Source organism: Aptenodytes patagonicus, chromosome 22 (genome assembly GCF_965638725.1).
Source record: "Aptenodytes patagonicus chromosome 22, bAptPat1.pri.cur, whole genome shotgun sequence".
In the NCBI taxonomy this organism is placed as follows: domain Eukaryota; kingdom Metazoa; phylum Chordata; class Aves; order Sphenisciformes; family Spheniscidae; genus Aptenodytes; species Aptenodytes patagonicus.
Window position 1 is genome coordinate 4,358,458 of NC_134970.1, and position 17,531 is coordinate 4,375,988.

Genomic DNA, 17,531 nt, shown 5'->3' on the forward strand with positions numbered 1-17,531 from the left:
GTTACAGTGGGGCAGATGGGCTGCTCTCAAGACCTCTCTGACCTTCCTTGGGCTCAAGGTGGTCCTTGGTTGTCACACCAGGCAGGGCTGCAGGCGAGCCAGGCTCTGCCCCGGTTCGGCGATCCCCATCCTACAGAGATGAGTTGGAGCACTGTCAGTTGGGGTCACCCAGCCTGTTTTGCAGTAGCAATACCAGGCAAGTTCCCTGCTCCAGCCATCGTGGAAAGGCCCCAGAGGGCAGGAGGGTTCAGCCTGTTCGGGGCTATGAGACTACGACCCCCGTTGTCCCCAGCTGCAGCCCAGAAGGGCTCTGTCTGCATTAGGAGAGGAGCCCAGACATAGGACCACTGCTCATTTCCTACCTCTGAGGTCCCTCTAGCTCCTTCCCTCAGCTGGCTGACCTGCTCTAGGAGATGGGTGATGCTGGAATAGTGTGAGTTTGGCTCAGACAGCCAGTCACAGTTTCAAGCCTGAGTCACCTGGAGTAAAAAGAACAAAGCTAAATCACACGGTCCACACTGGGACGCTCTCCCTATTTTGCAAAAGTGAGAAAGATTTTAGATGGGAGAGTGGAGCCTGTTTCCCTCCCTCCCCCAAAAATCATGCTGAAACATTAGGCATGAACAGAACAAGGTCAAGTCACTTCCCAAAGACACTGTGCCCAGAAGAGGCTGGGCCCTGCTGCCTGGGCAGCTATAAAACACTGCAGCTCTGGGCTTAACCAGGACATTCCTGCATCATCCTGCCCAGCTGGGCTCAGAAGGCAAAGAGCTGATGCAGGGATGGGATGCAACTCCAGTGCCTCCCACTGAGAGCAAGGGAGACCAACTGGTCTCACTTGGGCTGCTCATTTGCCAGCATCCAAGTCTGCTGAATGGAAGCCCCCAGCAGAACTGGCGGGCGGGCGGGCAGGCTGCCTACACTGACCATTAGTCACCCCACAGCTTTTTAGTGTTTGGAAACCTGCTAGTGCTTCCTAGCTCTGCTGGCACGCAGCCTTTGAGCTCACAGAGGGCTGTGAGGCTGCACTCCAGCACCTGCATCAGCCGTGGGAGAGCTGCAGGTCTCCAGGTTCAGGCTGCGGCAGGGAAAACCTGCCTGCCAGCGCTGCCAGATGTTACCATCGACTGTCAGATGACAGGTAGTCAGCATGTTTCTTTAAAAAAGGGATAGGGATGCTTGTTAAAAGGAAAGAGAAGGCTCAAGTACTTGAGCTCAGGAACAGAGGGAAGGTGAAAGCAAGCCCCACATGGGCTTTCTAATGCTGGCTTGCCCCTCCAGTGACTTACAGACAATTGCAGCAACCAAGGCTGCAATCCTTCATCAAATGCAGGCATGGCCTAGGCTAGAGCCATTAGCAAATGGGGACCTCTGTATCTGCCCCAAGGCGTAGACAAGACCCATGTGCTCCTGCACATGCTCACTGGTGTTATTACAACAATGCATTTGTTCCTCCAGACTCTTGACTCCAGAGGAGCCTGTTCTGCCTCACTGCTGCACGCTAGGAGTGTCACAGTGATGCTCTGTCCCCAGCAGCTAAGCAAGGCATAAAACAGATAGCAAAGTTGGACTTCCCCCCTCCCCCCCCCCCCCGCCCCCCTGCTTCTCTCCATAGTTCTTGGTGGTGTCTCCATAGATGGCAAAGACCCTGGGCCCTGTAGCAGGAGGGTCACAGGTCCAAGCTTCTCTCTCTCTCTGAGGTTCCTTGAATCCCCCCTCTCTTGGGAGACGTCAATGTAGAGCAGAGATTTGAGAGCGAGCTTAGCTGGACCCCTCCAGCCTCTGCCTCCATGTCAGTCAGGGCCTGAAGAAGCGTCGTACCACTAAATGCCCCACCATGATCAGGGCCACCACCACCACCAGCATGTAATTCATGTAAACATTGTCCAGATTGAGTACAGCGACCTAACGGGAAACAGAGAATAACCAGAGCACGTTAGATCTGCCTGAGCCAGGTTGCTGCTCTGCCTGCACCTGGGTGACCCCACCAACCTCAGCAGTGCCATAGTCCCCAGGCTGCACCTTTCACTGGCTGGAGCACAGCTGCCTCCCCTCACCCCCCAAATCCCCCTGGGACAGCCCCGCGCTCCCGCTGGCTCACCCATCCTCCCTGCTGGGCGATCCACTGGGCGATGTGGTTCCGGAGCATGAAGTCCGTGACATAGCGGGCGATCCGGCAGAAGAAACCCGTCATGCCGTGCTGGTAGACGTGGATGGCCATGCGGTAGCCGAAGCTCAGCAGCGCGATCACCCGGCCCCAGTTAATGCCGCTCTCAAACAAGCTGAAACGAAGCCGATGGTCTGGTTAAATCACTGCTACAGCTGGCTCAGACCTCCCTAGCCTCTGCATCCCAGGCCACGGGCTCTCGAGCAGTGCCGGTTGCAGAGCAGGGCTGGGGATGCTGCACTAGTCCTCGAGGTGCATCCCAGCCGCACAGACAACACGGTCATTTTTGTGGCTAAGCGACACGTGGCCTCCAATAACCAGGATGCGCTTTCAGAGCAGAACAAACACGGTCTCGGTCACAACCGCTGTTTGCCTCAGCCAGGTGGGATAGGGAATTTGGAAATTTCCAAATCCTGTCTACACAGCTACAGACTCTGAATTGCTAGAGTGGAAGCTTTGGGATGGTGGTGGTTGACCTGCCACCTTCCTGCCCGTCCTGCCTTTCCCCCAGGTCTCCACCTGAACGCAGGGCACACCAGCTGCCTGTAGGTCCTGTGTTTTCATGGGCAAGGTTATTAAACAAGGTAAGCTGGAATTGGTGGTGGTTTAAGCGGTTAGGCTGCAGCAAGCTCAGCAGCTGCTACACGTGCAGCCAGGAGCAGGAACTACCACCCGCCTGTCCCAAAGCATCCCTTGCTTGTGCCTGGAGATAAGGAATTTTAAATGTATCTAAGGACAAACCACGTTAGGACAGGATTTTCCCTTTTCCTGCATAGACAAACCCCCCCAAGACCAAAACCCGACCCGATCTTGCCTTAGACTGACACTCCCAAGGGATGGGGCGGGGGGGGGGGGCTCCAAAATGTGCCTAGTCAATGCCTACTGCTCCTGATCCAGGTTTTGGTTGCTGTGGGCACAAACTGCATCACTGTCTGCAGGTTTGACGCTGATTTATCTAGACCAGTTTTTGAAGGTGTTTTTCCTGGTTTCCAGCAAGGTAAGCAAGAAGGAAAAAAAGGCAAAAAAAAAAATAAAAAGAGTAGACTCAGGCCCTGTGTTTTAATCTTGTGCCCTGTTCCTGGCGGTCCCTGTCTGCACAGCCAAAGGGAACTGTCTTCTCTGCAGAGCCTTGGCGTGGAGCCGCCACCGTGCAGGTTGCAGAGGGAGAGGAAAGTTAGAGCCCGGGAAGAAACAACAGAGAAATGGGTAGCAAAAAGAGAGGGACAGAGGTTAATTTACCTGTTTGCGGTGCGTTAACCGCCTCAGGCTGGCAAAGTGGTGAAAACAGCGCGGCATGGCTTCCCAAGGACAGGGGAGCAGGAAGAGGACAGAAGAGAGGCAGTTAGACAACAAACACCGAGCGGAGGGTGCACGGGAACAGGGCTGTGCCGGAGCCAGGCGCGCTCGGAGGAGCGACGGGAACCTGGGAACCCAGAGACCCCGGCTTCCCTCCTGGCTCTGCCAGAGGCCTTCTGCATGACCCTGGGCAAACCTTTTAACATGCACAGTGTCTCAGTTTCCCTACAGACAGCGAGGGGTGACGACTGAACCCCTTGACGGCTACCTCGATCCAAGCCTGTACCTCATGCAATCAGGGCGAAAAGTTGTCCAGGTGTTTATCTTCACTCTTCACCCTGTTGCTGTGCTCTGAGTGGGAGAGCTGGGTGTGCATCGCCTGCACGAGATGGCTGCAGGCTCTGCAAGCTGGCGGGGCACCCCCCATCCTGAGTTAGTCCTGGTCCTGTGCCATGTGGACCACTCCAAGGGCAGCGAGTAACCTGCCCTTTCCCACAGCCTGCAGCTGTGTTTGCTTTGTGCCTCTGGAAAGCCTGACCCGTCGGGACTTTTCAGCTACCAAGCTAGTAGCAGTGGGACCAGCAGCAGGTCTGCCTTGCTCCAGGGCTGGTCACACCCCTGAATGGAAGCTGGGACATTCACTTGGCTACTAATGCACGGGCCACGCTTCCCAGGCATGTCCCCCAAACTTTCTGACCCCGCTCAGCTTGTCCAAGGACTGCGAGATGATTGTCAGGTGAAGACTGTCTAAACAGCGTGCAGGAGCAAGAGCAGACAGGCAGAAAACACAGGAACCGTCACGGTGAGCTTCTTGGGAGCTCAACCCAGGGGTGGTGGGCGAAGCTTGAACTGACAGAGTGTGCGCGCTGGGGCAGAGCCAGGGGGGCAGCTGCTCTGGGGTGGGGGCAAGGCTTTAACCGACTGCATTGCACCCCGTCTGACCTTTCCTTCCCTGATCTCCTCCAGGAGCAGGCGTCCAGCCCACGCTGAGGGAGCCAGTGGCCTTACCGGGAGGCTATTCTGGTGAAGTGCTTATAGGCGTTCTCCTTGGTGGGCTGCAAGGATTTCAGCATGCCGCGAAACTCCGCGTCGTACCGCTCGTTAATGTCGTCACCGATGAGGGCCAGGCGCCTTCCCACCCGGCTCCCGGTGCTGCCCAGAGGGAAGATGGCATTATGGATGGGTCTGCCTTCCCAGCAAGACCGGTAAGTAGGACCAAGGGGTGGGTCCGTAAAGGAGCCTGGCTCAGGATGAGGTCGAGGGACGTGCATACGGTTGGTATCAGAGTTTTACCTGTCCAGCTCCTGCTGGATCTCCTCGATCTCCGGGTCCATGGGCACTTCCTCCCGTCTCTCCGCTCTCTCCTGTTCGTAGCGGTAGAAGGCATAGCTCCGAAACACCTCCTCCGTCTCCTTCACCACCTGGTCTTCTGAGGGAGAGAGAGACAAGAGGAAGAAAAGTCAAGGGAAAAGCTCGTCTCTCCCCTTTCCCAAGTTGGAAAGAGACCATTCCTTAATTTTCAGCCTAAATTTGTGCTGTTTGTATTAACACTGGCCTTTTGCAATAAAACAAAAAGAATCCAATGTAAATTAGTTCTCAGAAAACTAATTTTGAAGCCAGCCTTTGTTCTTAGGGGCACAAGCCCACCTTTTGAATCCACTTTTGGCAAGAGACAGCTAAAGGACTGTCACAACACAAACCAGATGTTCAAGTGCTTGTGCTCGGCAGCTCTCTCCACGTGACAGCACCTCTCAGTAAGGGCATTGCTCAGCACAAACAAGTTCAGGAATCTCAGACCCAGACCCAAACCCAAACTGGAGGCAAAGCTCAGTCTAGCACTGCCCATCAACCCTCAGCAAACAATCTTGTTTTTCAGTGTCACCAACGATCGTGCCCTTGCACGGCATCAGCAATGGCGTGGTGAGCAGAAGTTAAATTGGTCATTTTAGTATAATTCCTTGCCAATTCAGTCACACGTCACTGGTCTCGCATACACCCATCAGCGTGGCAGTGGCAATGCCAGGGCAGGGTTTGCAACTTCTGCATGGGCTGCTGGCAGGAACAGAAAGGAGAGGAGCTTTTGAATAACTGGTAAACTGTAGCCCAGAGAGGTGACTCCCCATCCTGCGCTTGAAAGCAGATAAACAGCCAGGTGATAAGTTTGAACTGAATGCCTGCTCCTGCTCCAGCACACCCATTGCCACTGTGCAAGAGCAGGCACCCAGATCCCCTGCTTTGCTAACAAATACCCGTGGAAGCAATATGCCCATTGCACAGTGAGCGGGAGGCTGCGGCTGGGCAGGGGGCGAGCCAGGGCTGTTGTGGGGGGAGGCTGGGGCTGGTTTTGGGTGCCACAGCTTCCTTTCCCTGCTCCCCTAAACAAGCAGGGCTCGGCATGCCAGGTATTCAGGGTTCAGCGGGGGAACATGCCCAGGCAATAACGTCACCCAGCCCCGACAGCGCGCGAAAACCGACCCGGCTCTGCGCAAGCAGGAAGCGAGTCAGAAACAACTGGCGTCAACAAGTGTGCGCCCGTCTGCAAACGGCTTGAGGTCGAGACCCACACGCATGTCCCCCATGCCCACGCTGCTTGGGGAAGAGCGAGGGTCTGGACGTGGCCAGGACCTGCCCCCTCCGGAGCAGGGAGCCCCCGGCGAGGCGTTTCTGTCCCGTAGGTACCATGGTGACTGATACCTTATCACATGTGTTACATTGCTCCTGGGGAAAGTACCCGGTCTGTCACGGGATGTCTTTGATTAGAGCTCGGTTTCGGCTGGCTTGAGAAGCAATCTGGGCTAGAGCACCAGTTCCCAAACAGCCGGCAGCCCAGCTAAGTCACCCACAGGGCTCGGGGGGAGCTGGCCCTAAGGTCCCAGTAACACAGTTCTTCCCAGTTTCTTTTCCAAGATGTAAAATTTGTAGGGGACGGAAATGGTATGGACGGATCAGAGCCCTGCTCCTTTAACAGGGTATCACCGTTCAGGGTGGAGATTACAGACATTAAATGAGGCGCAAAGCCCAGGTAAATGAGCTACTTGGGGGAACATCAGAAGTGCAGGACCCTGGAGACCCGTGGCTTTAGACCATCGTCCTGCAAGGCGTGCTGGTGACACGCAGCAGCACATCTGCACCAGCAACACTGTCTAGCAGCAGTTGCTGCAGCCAACCCAGCTAAAACCCTTTCCCAGCATCCTAGTATATCCACCCGCCAGACTGGCCATGCAGTTCTCTGGCCACTGGAAACTGCATTTCCAATGCAGAGATGCTCCTGCCTGAGCAACGTCCCAGGGCTGGGATGTGAGGACCTGGCCTGGTGGACGCAGCTGTCCTGGCAGTACTGCCCCATAAAACCCTGTATCCAAGTCTCCAAAGCATGCCGCACCGCTCGTCGCAGAGTTTTTCTGGCTGGTCACATCTACACGGCCCGCATGGGGCTCTGGGGAGATGGGCCCAGCCCCGGATGGGGTGCGGGGAAGGGAGAGGACCTGTCGTGCAAAGACTCAGGTTACACAGAGTTCAGGTTGGGTAAATAAAGGTGAAGGGAAGTGACAAGTCCTGGTCGCTGTGTTTTCAGGGGATTGTTTTTTGTTTTGCAGGAACGGGTTTATTTGGCGGTAAACAAATCCCACCTTATGGAGGAGCCAGCGGAGCCAGATAAATGAAACCGACTGACTCACAGTTTCAGCGAGAGGCAGGGTAAACACACTGCGAGAACAAAAGAGGAAATAAGTATACCAAAAAATTTCCCTGGTTTTAATTACCCCAGGCACTATTTTTAGTAACACAAGGACAGGCGAACACACATCTTCTTTCCCCCCAGGTGCTAACCCACAGCATGCACTGGGACCATCTCTGGGTCTCTTCCACTCAAAAGAGGATCTGGATCAAGATTTGCCTTGTGGACTCCCAGTACCAGCAGCAGAGAGGAGGAGAGCGGTTTGGAGCTCTGCTGGGATCTTTGCGCTCCCTGTGGTATCACTGGGGCCGTGTTAGGGGGCTCACGAGCTGCTGTGACCCCCCCCACTGCAAGGGAGGACCTGCTCCCCTTCTGCTGCATGAAGCAGCGACCCTGTCGTCCTCGGTCCCCAGCGCACTCTCAGCATCTAGACCAGACCTACCCCAACAGCGTCTTGCCTGGATCCACACCGTAGACAACGTTGACCAGACCCCAGCCAGTCTCAAACATGCAACGCCTGCATTTCTGTGCGAGATCCTTTGTTTCTCACCGTTCCTATCTCCCAGGGAGCAGCTGTGCTGCAGTAAAAACTGGCAGGTCTCACCAAAGTTATCCATCAGACCTTGTTACAACTAAATTAAATAGCCCTGCTACAGACTGTAATAATGACAGATGCAACCTGGCAGCGTCCCTTTCGAGCTCCGGAGCCAGGCAGTAACTACACGAAGAGGTGCATCTGTTTGCACAGAGGGAGATATCCAGCCTGGAAACAGCAACTGGCTCCGAAGGGAGAAGACAGCTCCGGGGAACCAAGAACGGTCTCTGGAGATTTCTGCCTCGAGGGGAAGCTTGACTCCACCTCACGGTAGTTGCAATTCATGTGTGGGATGAGCAGTATCTGCGTTAATGGATTTGGGTTAGCTTCCACCGGGCAAGGCAGCCCCTTGTGAAACCTATCATCGCCTGTCAATAGCAATGCCATCCAGGATCAAAGGCTGATCAACCTGACAACTGCATCATGCTGGCATAATCCTGCACAGCTTGCACCCGAGAGCAGAGCTTCTAGACAGGGAAATAGAAAACTGCCGTCCCCGGAGGCATCTGCACAGCACAAAGCCCTTCCCCTTTTTCTGCTCTTTAGAACAAATATCTTCCCACCCAAAAGAGGAGCAATATTCTCAAACAGCCTCCCTGCAGAACTACTGGGCAAACACTCTTGGTTTTAAGATAGAAATTAATCTGTCAATAAAGGAGATTCTCTGGTCCAGATTCCGGACTGGACTCAAGAAATCTGCTTTAATTCTTACATTCAATGGTGTCCCGCCAACACACCCAGAGTTACAGGCTTGCAGCAGGGGCTGAGGGCTGCAGCGAGGTTTTTGCTCTGGTACTTTGCTGCCCAAGCTGAGACCTGTCCCATATTTGCTAATCTACTCAACCGCGAAGGGAGGCTGGGCCCGGTGCTCAGCCGGATGCCTGAGATGGGTGGGCATCTCAGCTCTGGCAATGTGTCTCCTTCTGCCCCATCAAGCTTTTCATAAAAGATTTTTTGGGGCATCCTTTGCAGGCCAGAACAAAGGAGTCACGAGGCAATTCCAAAGCAGAGGTTTTTCCCGGCACAGCCATCAGAAGGATGACTTTTCTTTTCCTTTTAAAAACTGAAACCACATATTGATGAGAGATGCAGTTCAATGGGAAGTCCAATACTCTGTGTCTGCGCTGGAGATAGGAACTGCATGGGCACCAAACAAGAGACAAGGATGTTTAAATGGTTTTGGTTGCTCTACAGAATGTATGAGAACCCAGGCTTAAACAGGCAGCTCACATTTTTCCTACTCATTTTGCAGCTGGTCTTGGAGATGAAGACGCAGAGATGCTCACAGACGTATGACTAACGTCCCTAAGCAACTATTTATCAGTTCATGACTTGCTTCACATGCAACGTCAAGTCCAGAGCTAAGACAAACAACCAAGGACCAAACCTCACACCTCTCTAGGTATGTTACGTGAGTATTAAACGTACAGACAGATGAGAAAGCCCGGGTAATCTGAGGTAAGAGAACAGTTGCCAATCTGACACTGCAAACTGTGAGTCAGGGTGGCTGGGCTTTCCATGCACAACCCTGACACCTTGGACACCCTTGCGGAGACTTGCATCAAAGCTCTCTCCGTTTCCCTAGCAGTAATAAGTGGATATAGCGATACATCACCTTTCTTAACAAAGTGCTTTGGGATTCCAGCCGACGTGGTCCACACAGGAGCTTAAGTGTGACCACATAAACGATATTTTCATCACGTGGACTGGCCCCTCTGCAGTCTAGGGGAGCTGAGCTGCATTTGGCGTAGTTACCTGCAAGCGTGAGGACAGCCACATCCATGGCTTGTCCCGCAGATCTGAGCCTCGATGTATCCAAACCGTTCCCGTAGCTGTGTGCGTACCCTGGCAGCAGGTTTGAACAGGGAGGCACTGCCACCCCCACGTTACAGATGAGAACTGAAGGAGGGCAAGGTTAATGTTCTGAAGCATGAGCCCTGTTTCCTGAGCTCAGCTCAGCACTGTTGGTGCTGGGCCTCTCACTCCTCCTTCTGCAATGTTTGCTCCCCTTTTGCATGACTCTTCATGAGCTAAGTTGCTCCTCCTCTTCATCACGTACAGCCAGGAGTATGAAGCTCCTGCCTTCGTCTACAATGCCCTAAAAACACCACAAGTGCAAATTGCCACCCAGCCTAGACAGAAACAGCAGCATCTTGTCCATGCCCTAAGCAACGGCTGGTACAACAAGGGCTCAGAACGATGCTCATGCAAATCCTTGAGCAGCAGATAAATCTCTTCACTCCCTACCGCATCCAAAGACAAACAAACAGAGCAAGTGAGCCCTAAACGAAAACCAGGCTTAATACCTGTTGACGAAAGCCTTCTGCCCTGTAATCCCATAGCACGCGTTGGTGGAAGCTGCACGTTTCTGCTTCCGCTAGAGTCCATGAGGCTTCTACCTAAGAGGCGTGCAGAGATCCCACCTCCAAATTCCAGATGGACCCCCCTGAGTTTTGGGAAGCAGAGGGATGCCAGCACTGCCAGTAAGTGTTTGCAAGCGTACAGGAAGCGTGACTGTAAAACAGTGTGGTTAGAGTTCAGGGCCTGATCCTCTCACTGGTTTTCACATCAGCATCTCATTGGCCTCAACAGGAAATCAGCATATGTAAACAACTGCTCTTATTTATTTATTTTCATACCTTGTAGACTTTGGTAAGGGAAGGAGACGGTATTTTTTCTTCCAGTGTATTCATGCAGGGTCTAGCACAAATGGTACTCTGAGATGGAGAGGAGTCCAGGCAATACCAGAGTATAAATAACGTAATCAGGCCAATAAAACAGCTCTGAGCTGGATCTGAGCTCAAATACATAAACACTTAGGTGTAGCTTCAAATCTCCATTATTGACAGAGCTGCAGTGACTCAGCCTTATTTACAAGTCCACCTGCAAAACAGGTTAAGAAGTCACCCGTGTTTAACAGCTTTCTCTGCAGTGGCATTTTATCATTTTGGGATGAAACGGGAGCTGAGGTTTTTCCTGGGTTCCTTTCGTCCCCGTTCCTGGTTTCACCCATTAGTGTGAGACGCAATTACACAGTCTGCTGGGCTCGGCACGCACGAGCAACGGACTGAACCGCTTCTGAATGTTGGTGAGCTGTAACTTTTCATCGCTGCTATGCCAAGGCACACCAGAGACCTGATTTCATCCAGCAGCCGATGCAGCAAGACTGAAACCAACTGCCTGAGACCAGGCACTGCTCAGCAAGGCCTGTTTTTCTGTGCGTTTTAAACATCAAGCACCTTTCGCTCTCTTGTGCTTAGGGAAGGGAAAGTAAATGACACCAGGCACCGGCCGTACATCTCGCAGCCAGCCGGGGCGATCTGCCCTATGCCCAAACCCCTGTGCCACTCCGCTGTGCCTGCCTCAGCCTGCCTGCACAGAGCTGCCAGCGTACCCCAGTCCAGCAGCTCCCTGCACGCTATTTTCTCCATGCCTTTCAAGTCCCCCTTGCTGCCCACCGCGCTAATCCAATGCCAAGCATCTCCCAAAAGCATTGGGCATGTGCTCTCCAAGTTCAATTCAGCATAGCTTCACGGAACTGATTTGTTATCCCAGTCTTGCAAAGGGCCCTGGAGGTATGAAAAAGACCATCTCTTCAAAGAAACACAGCAGGGGGAAAAAAAAAAACCAAGAAAGAATGGGTTGAAAAATGCTTCCTCCCCTGAATATCACAGCAACCTTTTTTACCTGAGTTGAGCTCTTGTGACAGCCTGCGCCCGTTGCTTCCCCGGCGTCTGTAGGCCCTCGGTGGGTCACCGTCGTTCCCTGAGGCCATTGCAGAGAGATGCTTGGGAGTATCAGCTTTACCTGGAACAACGAGAGACAGTAAGTGAACCAGGTTACGAGCAGCCAGCAGGGACACTGGAGCCTCGCAGCCCCTTGCTCCCTCACGCACCTCCCAGGCCAGCCTTAGGAAGCCCCTTCGGCTGAGCTAAGTGCTCAGAGGAGCAATGCTGCCCGTTTTTATCTCTGCCAGTGACCTGGCTCCTCCCTTCCCGGCACGCTCGCTCCCTGATTCCTGGCCACACCAAGTCCCTTGGCTAGATTTCTCCTCTCTTCCTGACTCTTCTCAGTAACGTGTTTGCAGACAGTCATATGCCAGAAGAGGAAAGCCACCCAACTCCCTACCCCACTTCACCACCTCCCCACCCTTGCTGGAAACCTGCAAGCTATCCTCTGACCCGCTCAGCGAGTGCCACGGGCTACACTGGCTCTTACTCAGCCCAGACAACAGCAGCATCTGCAGTGGCTTCACGCTGGGATGAAAGCAAAAAATCACAGCACAAAGGGTGCCGTGACCTCCCCGGCTGCACCCGGAAAACGTGTCTGGGAGCTGAGCCGTGGGGCTCCGCGGCTGCCTGAAATGCTGCTACCCCGACCTGCAGCCACGATGGTTCAGGGTACAGCAAGAGCAAACCAACCCGCGACCACGCCGAGCTGCTGCGGCTCCCGTGCGGAGCTGCAGCGACAGTGCCGATTTCTCCTGGCAAGCACCTCCGACTTGTTTTCCACAACTTCTACAAGAGATGAGGTGTCTCTTTTCCTAAATCCAGAGGCTCTAATTCCCCCTGTTCTTTATGTCTTCTGAGCTCCTCTCGGAATAAGAAAATTAAATGAGAACCAATGCCCCTGAACTTCACAGGTATCCTAAACCCAGACCTGTAGTTTAGGGCTCATTGCAGCTCCTTTACGGCTCTGCTCGTCGCACTGACCTCACCCCCTGGTTTTTGCAGAGAAGGGAGCGAGGCCACACAGTTACCGTCAGGGTTAGAGAGAGATCGCTGCAGCTCCCAGCCTGTTCTTTGGCATGCCAGTACATGTTCCCAGGCCAGACTTCTACAGGGCTAAACTGGTGGGTTTTCTGATTTGCACCAGGTCTAAATTCATGAAGACACATCAACACCCAGAAGTTTAAATTGTATCCTGGGCAAAAATTTAGAAAAGCTCTGGTTATGGATAAATAACCACCTATGTCAAGATTAGAAGTGCAACACGTGGTCCAAGCTCACAACCTCACACTGAAGATTATTCAGAAGAAAAATAAATTGAGACCATAAGCAGTAATGTGAAGTACAGCCTGCAGTCAAGGTGGGGATGGGGGCCTGAAAATGCAAAGCTTATCGGCCTGGCTTAGAAAGCCATCGTGTATTTGCATTGCTGCATTCAGGGAGCCTGAGCAGCAGTGACACACAGATGGAGATGCTGTTTTTTCCTACGCGCCTCCGAGGACAGGATTTCCCTTTTCCTCTCCAACCTCAAACATCCCCATCCAAGGAAAAGCTGAAAATGCAATGAGGATCAGCAGCTGGGACCGAGGGTAAAGCTGGGAGGAGAGCTGGCTCCCACTTGCCCAGATCAGCAGAGACCCGGGCTCCAGAGCTGCTCCTCTCCTTGCTCTTCTCTGCTCTGGGACGCAGTGGAGACAGCTCAGGGAGTGCTTGGAGCGGATGAACGTGCCCCCGTTCCCTCCTCCACAGAGGAAACCCTCCTGCGCTTCCTCCGCTGCCATCCCCAGCCCCTCCTCGGGCGCTTAGCCAGGCTACAGCTGCAGCCCACCTTGCATAGGAAGGCCTCAGTGCCTTTCAAGGGGAAGCAAGAACAGACTCAGAGCAGCTCTCTGGAGTTTGTGGGTAAGCGAAGCAGTATGAATTTCTACCGTACCTCGCATTGCTACAGCCCAAGGCTGCACTGAACGCTGGGGGGGATGCGGACACATCCAGCCAAAGAGTTCAGCTGCCTCTGGAGCTTTTGCAGTTTGATCTATAGGTGCAACTGGTTGTGTTTCACATCAACCCACTGCCTCTGAGCCAGACCTCAGCCACGAGTAACAGGGAATGTCTGATGCAGACCTGACTGCTCAGTATGAAGGATGGCTGGTGAGCACAGGAGTCCAGTGCCCAAGAAGCAGCTGACTCATGTGATTTTTTCACGCTTGCCGTCTGCCAAACCCTTAGGAAGCGTCAGGCTGCGACTGTGGCGGTCATGTAAGAGGAACTTTCATTTTCAGTTTCCTTCTCAATATAGTTTCTTGCAGCGCTTTCTTCTTTTGAAACACGGGACACCGCAGCCCTTTTGCACACATGCACATCTGGGACCAGCAGCTACGTCCCTGTCAGCACGCTGTGGGTCCCCAGCCTGCTCCCAGGGGAGGACCCTAAACTCCCATTCCTGCAAACCAAGTGAACGCCCAAGATAGCTCACCGCCAGTCTCTGCTGGGGGTCAAAGTGCCTCGGACCATCCTCTCCAGTATCGAGTGCTGCTGCCCACATTCCTCCTGCTTCCCAGCCCAATGCCCCTTTGATTTGCCCCGTTCCCCCTTTGTTATGAGAATACCGTGCTGGAAGAGAGCAGGGAGGGGCGTGAGGGAGGGTACGACACCCATACGCTTAAAGACAGCCCAAGGCCGCAGAAGATGAAGGCCCTCCAGGACTTGAGGCAGGGCTCAAGAGAAGGTTTGGGGGAAGCTGCAGGTTACTGGGAGCAGTGTTTAATTCTCAGCAGCTGCTAAAAGATTCAGCTCCGCCCTGACTTTTTGTTCTTGTAGGAGGCTGCAAAGGGTTAAAAGCAGCGGGCAGCACCTAGGATGTGGATTTAGCAACACCTCCAAGAGAGCACAGGAGTCTTATCTTTATAAACCAGCACATGCCATGCAAAGATTCAGCCTTCCTGGAACCTGCCAGGCTTCCCTAATAAAAAAAAAGACCTTTGCCTCAACTGTTTCTCATTTCACCCTCATCTCCTTTGCTTAAAGGACTCTGACACGTCCTGTGTGTCCTCATGACACACTCACCACTTCTCCCAACTTTTCCCCAAAGGAAAGTGCCTGTGTGCAGGGAAGATGGTGGGACTGGCCCAGAGCGGGAGGCAGAATTGCAAGCTGCAGGAGGGGAGAGGATCTGCAGGAGCAGCCATAATCGCTATGAACAAGCCCGGCTATGGGGCTCTGAAGTCACCCCCCGACATGTTATGAAGATCCTGTTCCAGGAAATGCAGGAAGCATCCTCTGGGACGAGCGTTTCCCAGGTCTGGTCCTGGGCCTGTGCATGGGAGTGATTCCATCATGCAGCGTGCAGGGCAGCTAACCCTCTCCAGGACAGAGATCCCACAGGACTCCTGTGCCCTGCTGCCATCCCTGCACGGACAGCGCAGCATCAGCCCCGCTCCTCCCAGCCTGGCCTAGAAAAGCAAACAGGTGAGTTTGCCCAGTTTGGTGTTTACCCACCCAGCACGGCACCAGGGTCCAGCTGGCCCACGAGCCCCAGCAGATGCAGACATTGCAGCCGGGGTGCCCCCACAACCCCGTGCGCCCACATCCTGCAGGTCCCCGGCGCTGCTGGGCGGGAAGCCGTGCAGGCAGCCGTGCAGGCGAGCCTGCAAAGCCACATGTGCCATGTCCGTGTCTGAGGTCACAGCCCAGAGCGGGGTGAAACGGACGTCACCCCGGGTCCTCAGCGTGGCACAACTCTTCCCACCAACAGCTCACACAATCCTGCCTACCCTGAACGCCTACACTGAGCGCTGGCACGGGGATGCCGGGTGCGGCTGTCACCACTGCTGCCTCGCCAAGGGGGAAAAAAAACCCAGCTGGAGAGAATATTATTAAAAGAGAGAATATTCCCTCTTTGGGGCAACGATCAGCTCAGAGTGACCTTTCAGCCCTGGCCCAGCTATTGCACGCATCGGAGCGCTGCTTGCTGCGGTACCCCTGCGTACTTTAACCTTGTTCACCGGGCGGTGCGGGTTGAGGCCCTGCGGCTCTGCCCACCCCTCCCGCCTTGCCGGCATCCCGGAGCTCCCGGTGCATCCCTCCCCCCCCGGCTCACGGCAGCCTCGGCACCGCCCGGCCGGGCCCGGTGAATAAAGATAACTCATCCCGAGGGAGGCTGGGGGGTGGTGGGGGGGGGGGGGGGTGGCGGTGTCCCCCCCCGCTACTCACCGCGTCCCGGCGGGGACCAGGCGGGCCGGGGTGTCCCGGGGAGCTAACGCATCCCGGCGGGGAGCTGCTCCATCCCCGCCGCCTCCCTTCCTGCCTCCTCCCCGGAGCGCGGCGGCACGGCGCGGGAGAAGGAAGCGAGCAGGGCCGGGGAGGAGGAGAGAAAAGAAGAGAGGAGGGAAAAACAAAAAAAAAAAAAAAAAAAAAAATAGAAACCCAACCCCAGACCATAGATGCAGACGCGGAGCCGGGCAGGGCTCAGCTCCCTCTAGAGGCACCTTCCCCGGCCGGTGCGTGGGAAAGCGGCTGCGGTGCGGCTCTGTGCAGCGCCGAGCACGGCGGTGGCGGGGGGGGGGGGCAGCGGGGCTCCTCGGGGGGCTCTCAGGGGGTTGGGGTGAAGCCGGGGCATCGCCTGGCTGCGGGACGTTGTGCAGGGCGGGGGGTTTTGCTGGGAGCGGGGTTGGGGGCCGCCGCCCGCAGCACATCCCATCCCGGCACCCCGCTTGCCACGATTCCCCGGGAGTCTTCGGTTTCTCCCTGGGTTCTCCAGTAATTTTTCGGACCTTTTCGTTAAGGCTGCAGCACCTTAGCACGATCGGTTTGCCCTCTGTTAGGTTCCCCGGCAGGTAGGGCCGGGAGCCCTGTTAAAGCCATTATTAGAGCATTTCTGGTTTCTAGTGGGAAACTTCCGTGTTGATCTGCCAGAAGAAAAGTCGCTGGTGGCAGGGGTGGTTCACACCACGTGACTTAGGAAATTTGAAATCCACTGAGACTGGGAAAAATCACAGTGGCTGGAGGAAAGGGTGTGATTCACCCTGGAGAGCAAGATAGCTTCGCTGGAGGTGGCTCTCGGCTCAGCAAGCTGCCCCGGCTGCTTTTCCTCCCCTCACTCCTTGGGAGACTGCCAGGGACTTCACTGTTGGTGCTGCAAAATGCCAGATATGCAAAGGTTTGGGGCCAGTGTAAATGCCTGACTGCTAATTATCAAATTACCTGTCCGTCCAACGGTAGGAGCACTGTTCGTGCCCTGGGACGACATGCCCTGTGGGATGCTCCCTGCTCCGGGGCCGAACAGAGAGATTTTTGAATCCTTGATTTCTTGGCCGAGCTTTGCCGGGGAAAATGGGCCCCTGGCTGCAGAGAGCCCTGCTCTGGCTCCAGAGATGCCCTCTCCCCTTGGAGGTGCGGGCTGCTGGGGACGTGGCCTTGGCAGACCTTTCTGAGGGCGGCAGCCGCATCGACACCAGTGAAAAGCGGGTTGTGGAGGGCGAAGCAAAGGATGCCCGCAGTGACTGCGGGGCCCAGGGGCCAGGAGAGATGTGCCCTGGCCAAAGATGGCTTTCGGTGGGGTAAGACTAATCACGGAGCAGAGGAAGGTGAGGAATCAGCTAATGGGGACTGTCCCCACCAGCCTGGAGGCAAGGGGTTTGCCTTCTTCCCAGCGTGTGCTCGCAGAGAAACTCACGGTCCTGGGGGCGGCTCGAGGTCCCACCACCAACCTTAATTCTGCACTGAGCCTTGGGGTGAGTTTTGGTGGTGAAGGTAGCAATGGTGGCTGTTTGGGTCTGAATGTCCCTACCTCTGGGTTATCCCAGTGCCCCTGTTGATCTGTGGTGGTGGCTGTTCTTGTGCACAGCCAGTGTGATGTGTGCCCAGGTTTTAGGCTGAATACTGGCACAGGCTCAGCGGGATGTGCTGACTGCTGCAAGATGAATCCTGTGCTTCTCTCCGCCACATTACATCAATCTGGGCTGTTCCTGAGTCTCACCACCATTTCAGATTTAGCGTCCCTTCGTATTAGCTCATTAGGTGGCAGCGTTGGTGAGAACTTTTGCAAAAGTGAATCTCATCTAAAATCCTTCT

At 54.7% G+C, this 17,531-nt stretch overlaps 1 protein-coding gene across 1 annotated transcript; it reads right to left on the minus strand.

Moving 5' to 3' along the window:
- Positions 1 to 1,627: 1,627 nt before the first annotated feature.
- BAK1 (BCL2 antagonist/killer 1) lies at positions 1,628 to 15,813 on the minus strand. The gene is made up of 6 exons (XM_076357974.1): positions 15,672 to 15,813; positions 11,422 to 11,541; positions 4,757 to 4,892; positions 4,472 to 4,615; positions 2,102 to 2,282; positions 1,628 to 1,905 (listed from the first exon to the last, which is right to left on the minus strand). Exons 2-6 carry the CDS (start codon positions 11,507 to 11,509, stop codon positions 1,798 to 1,800), a joined length of 657 nt encoding a protein of 218 aa, XP_076214089.1. The 5' UTR covers positions 11,510 to 11,541; positions 15,672 to 15,813; the 3' UTR covers positions 1,628 to 1,797.
- Positions 15,814 to 17,531: the final 1,718 nt, after the last annotated feature.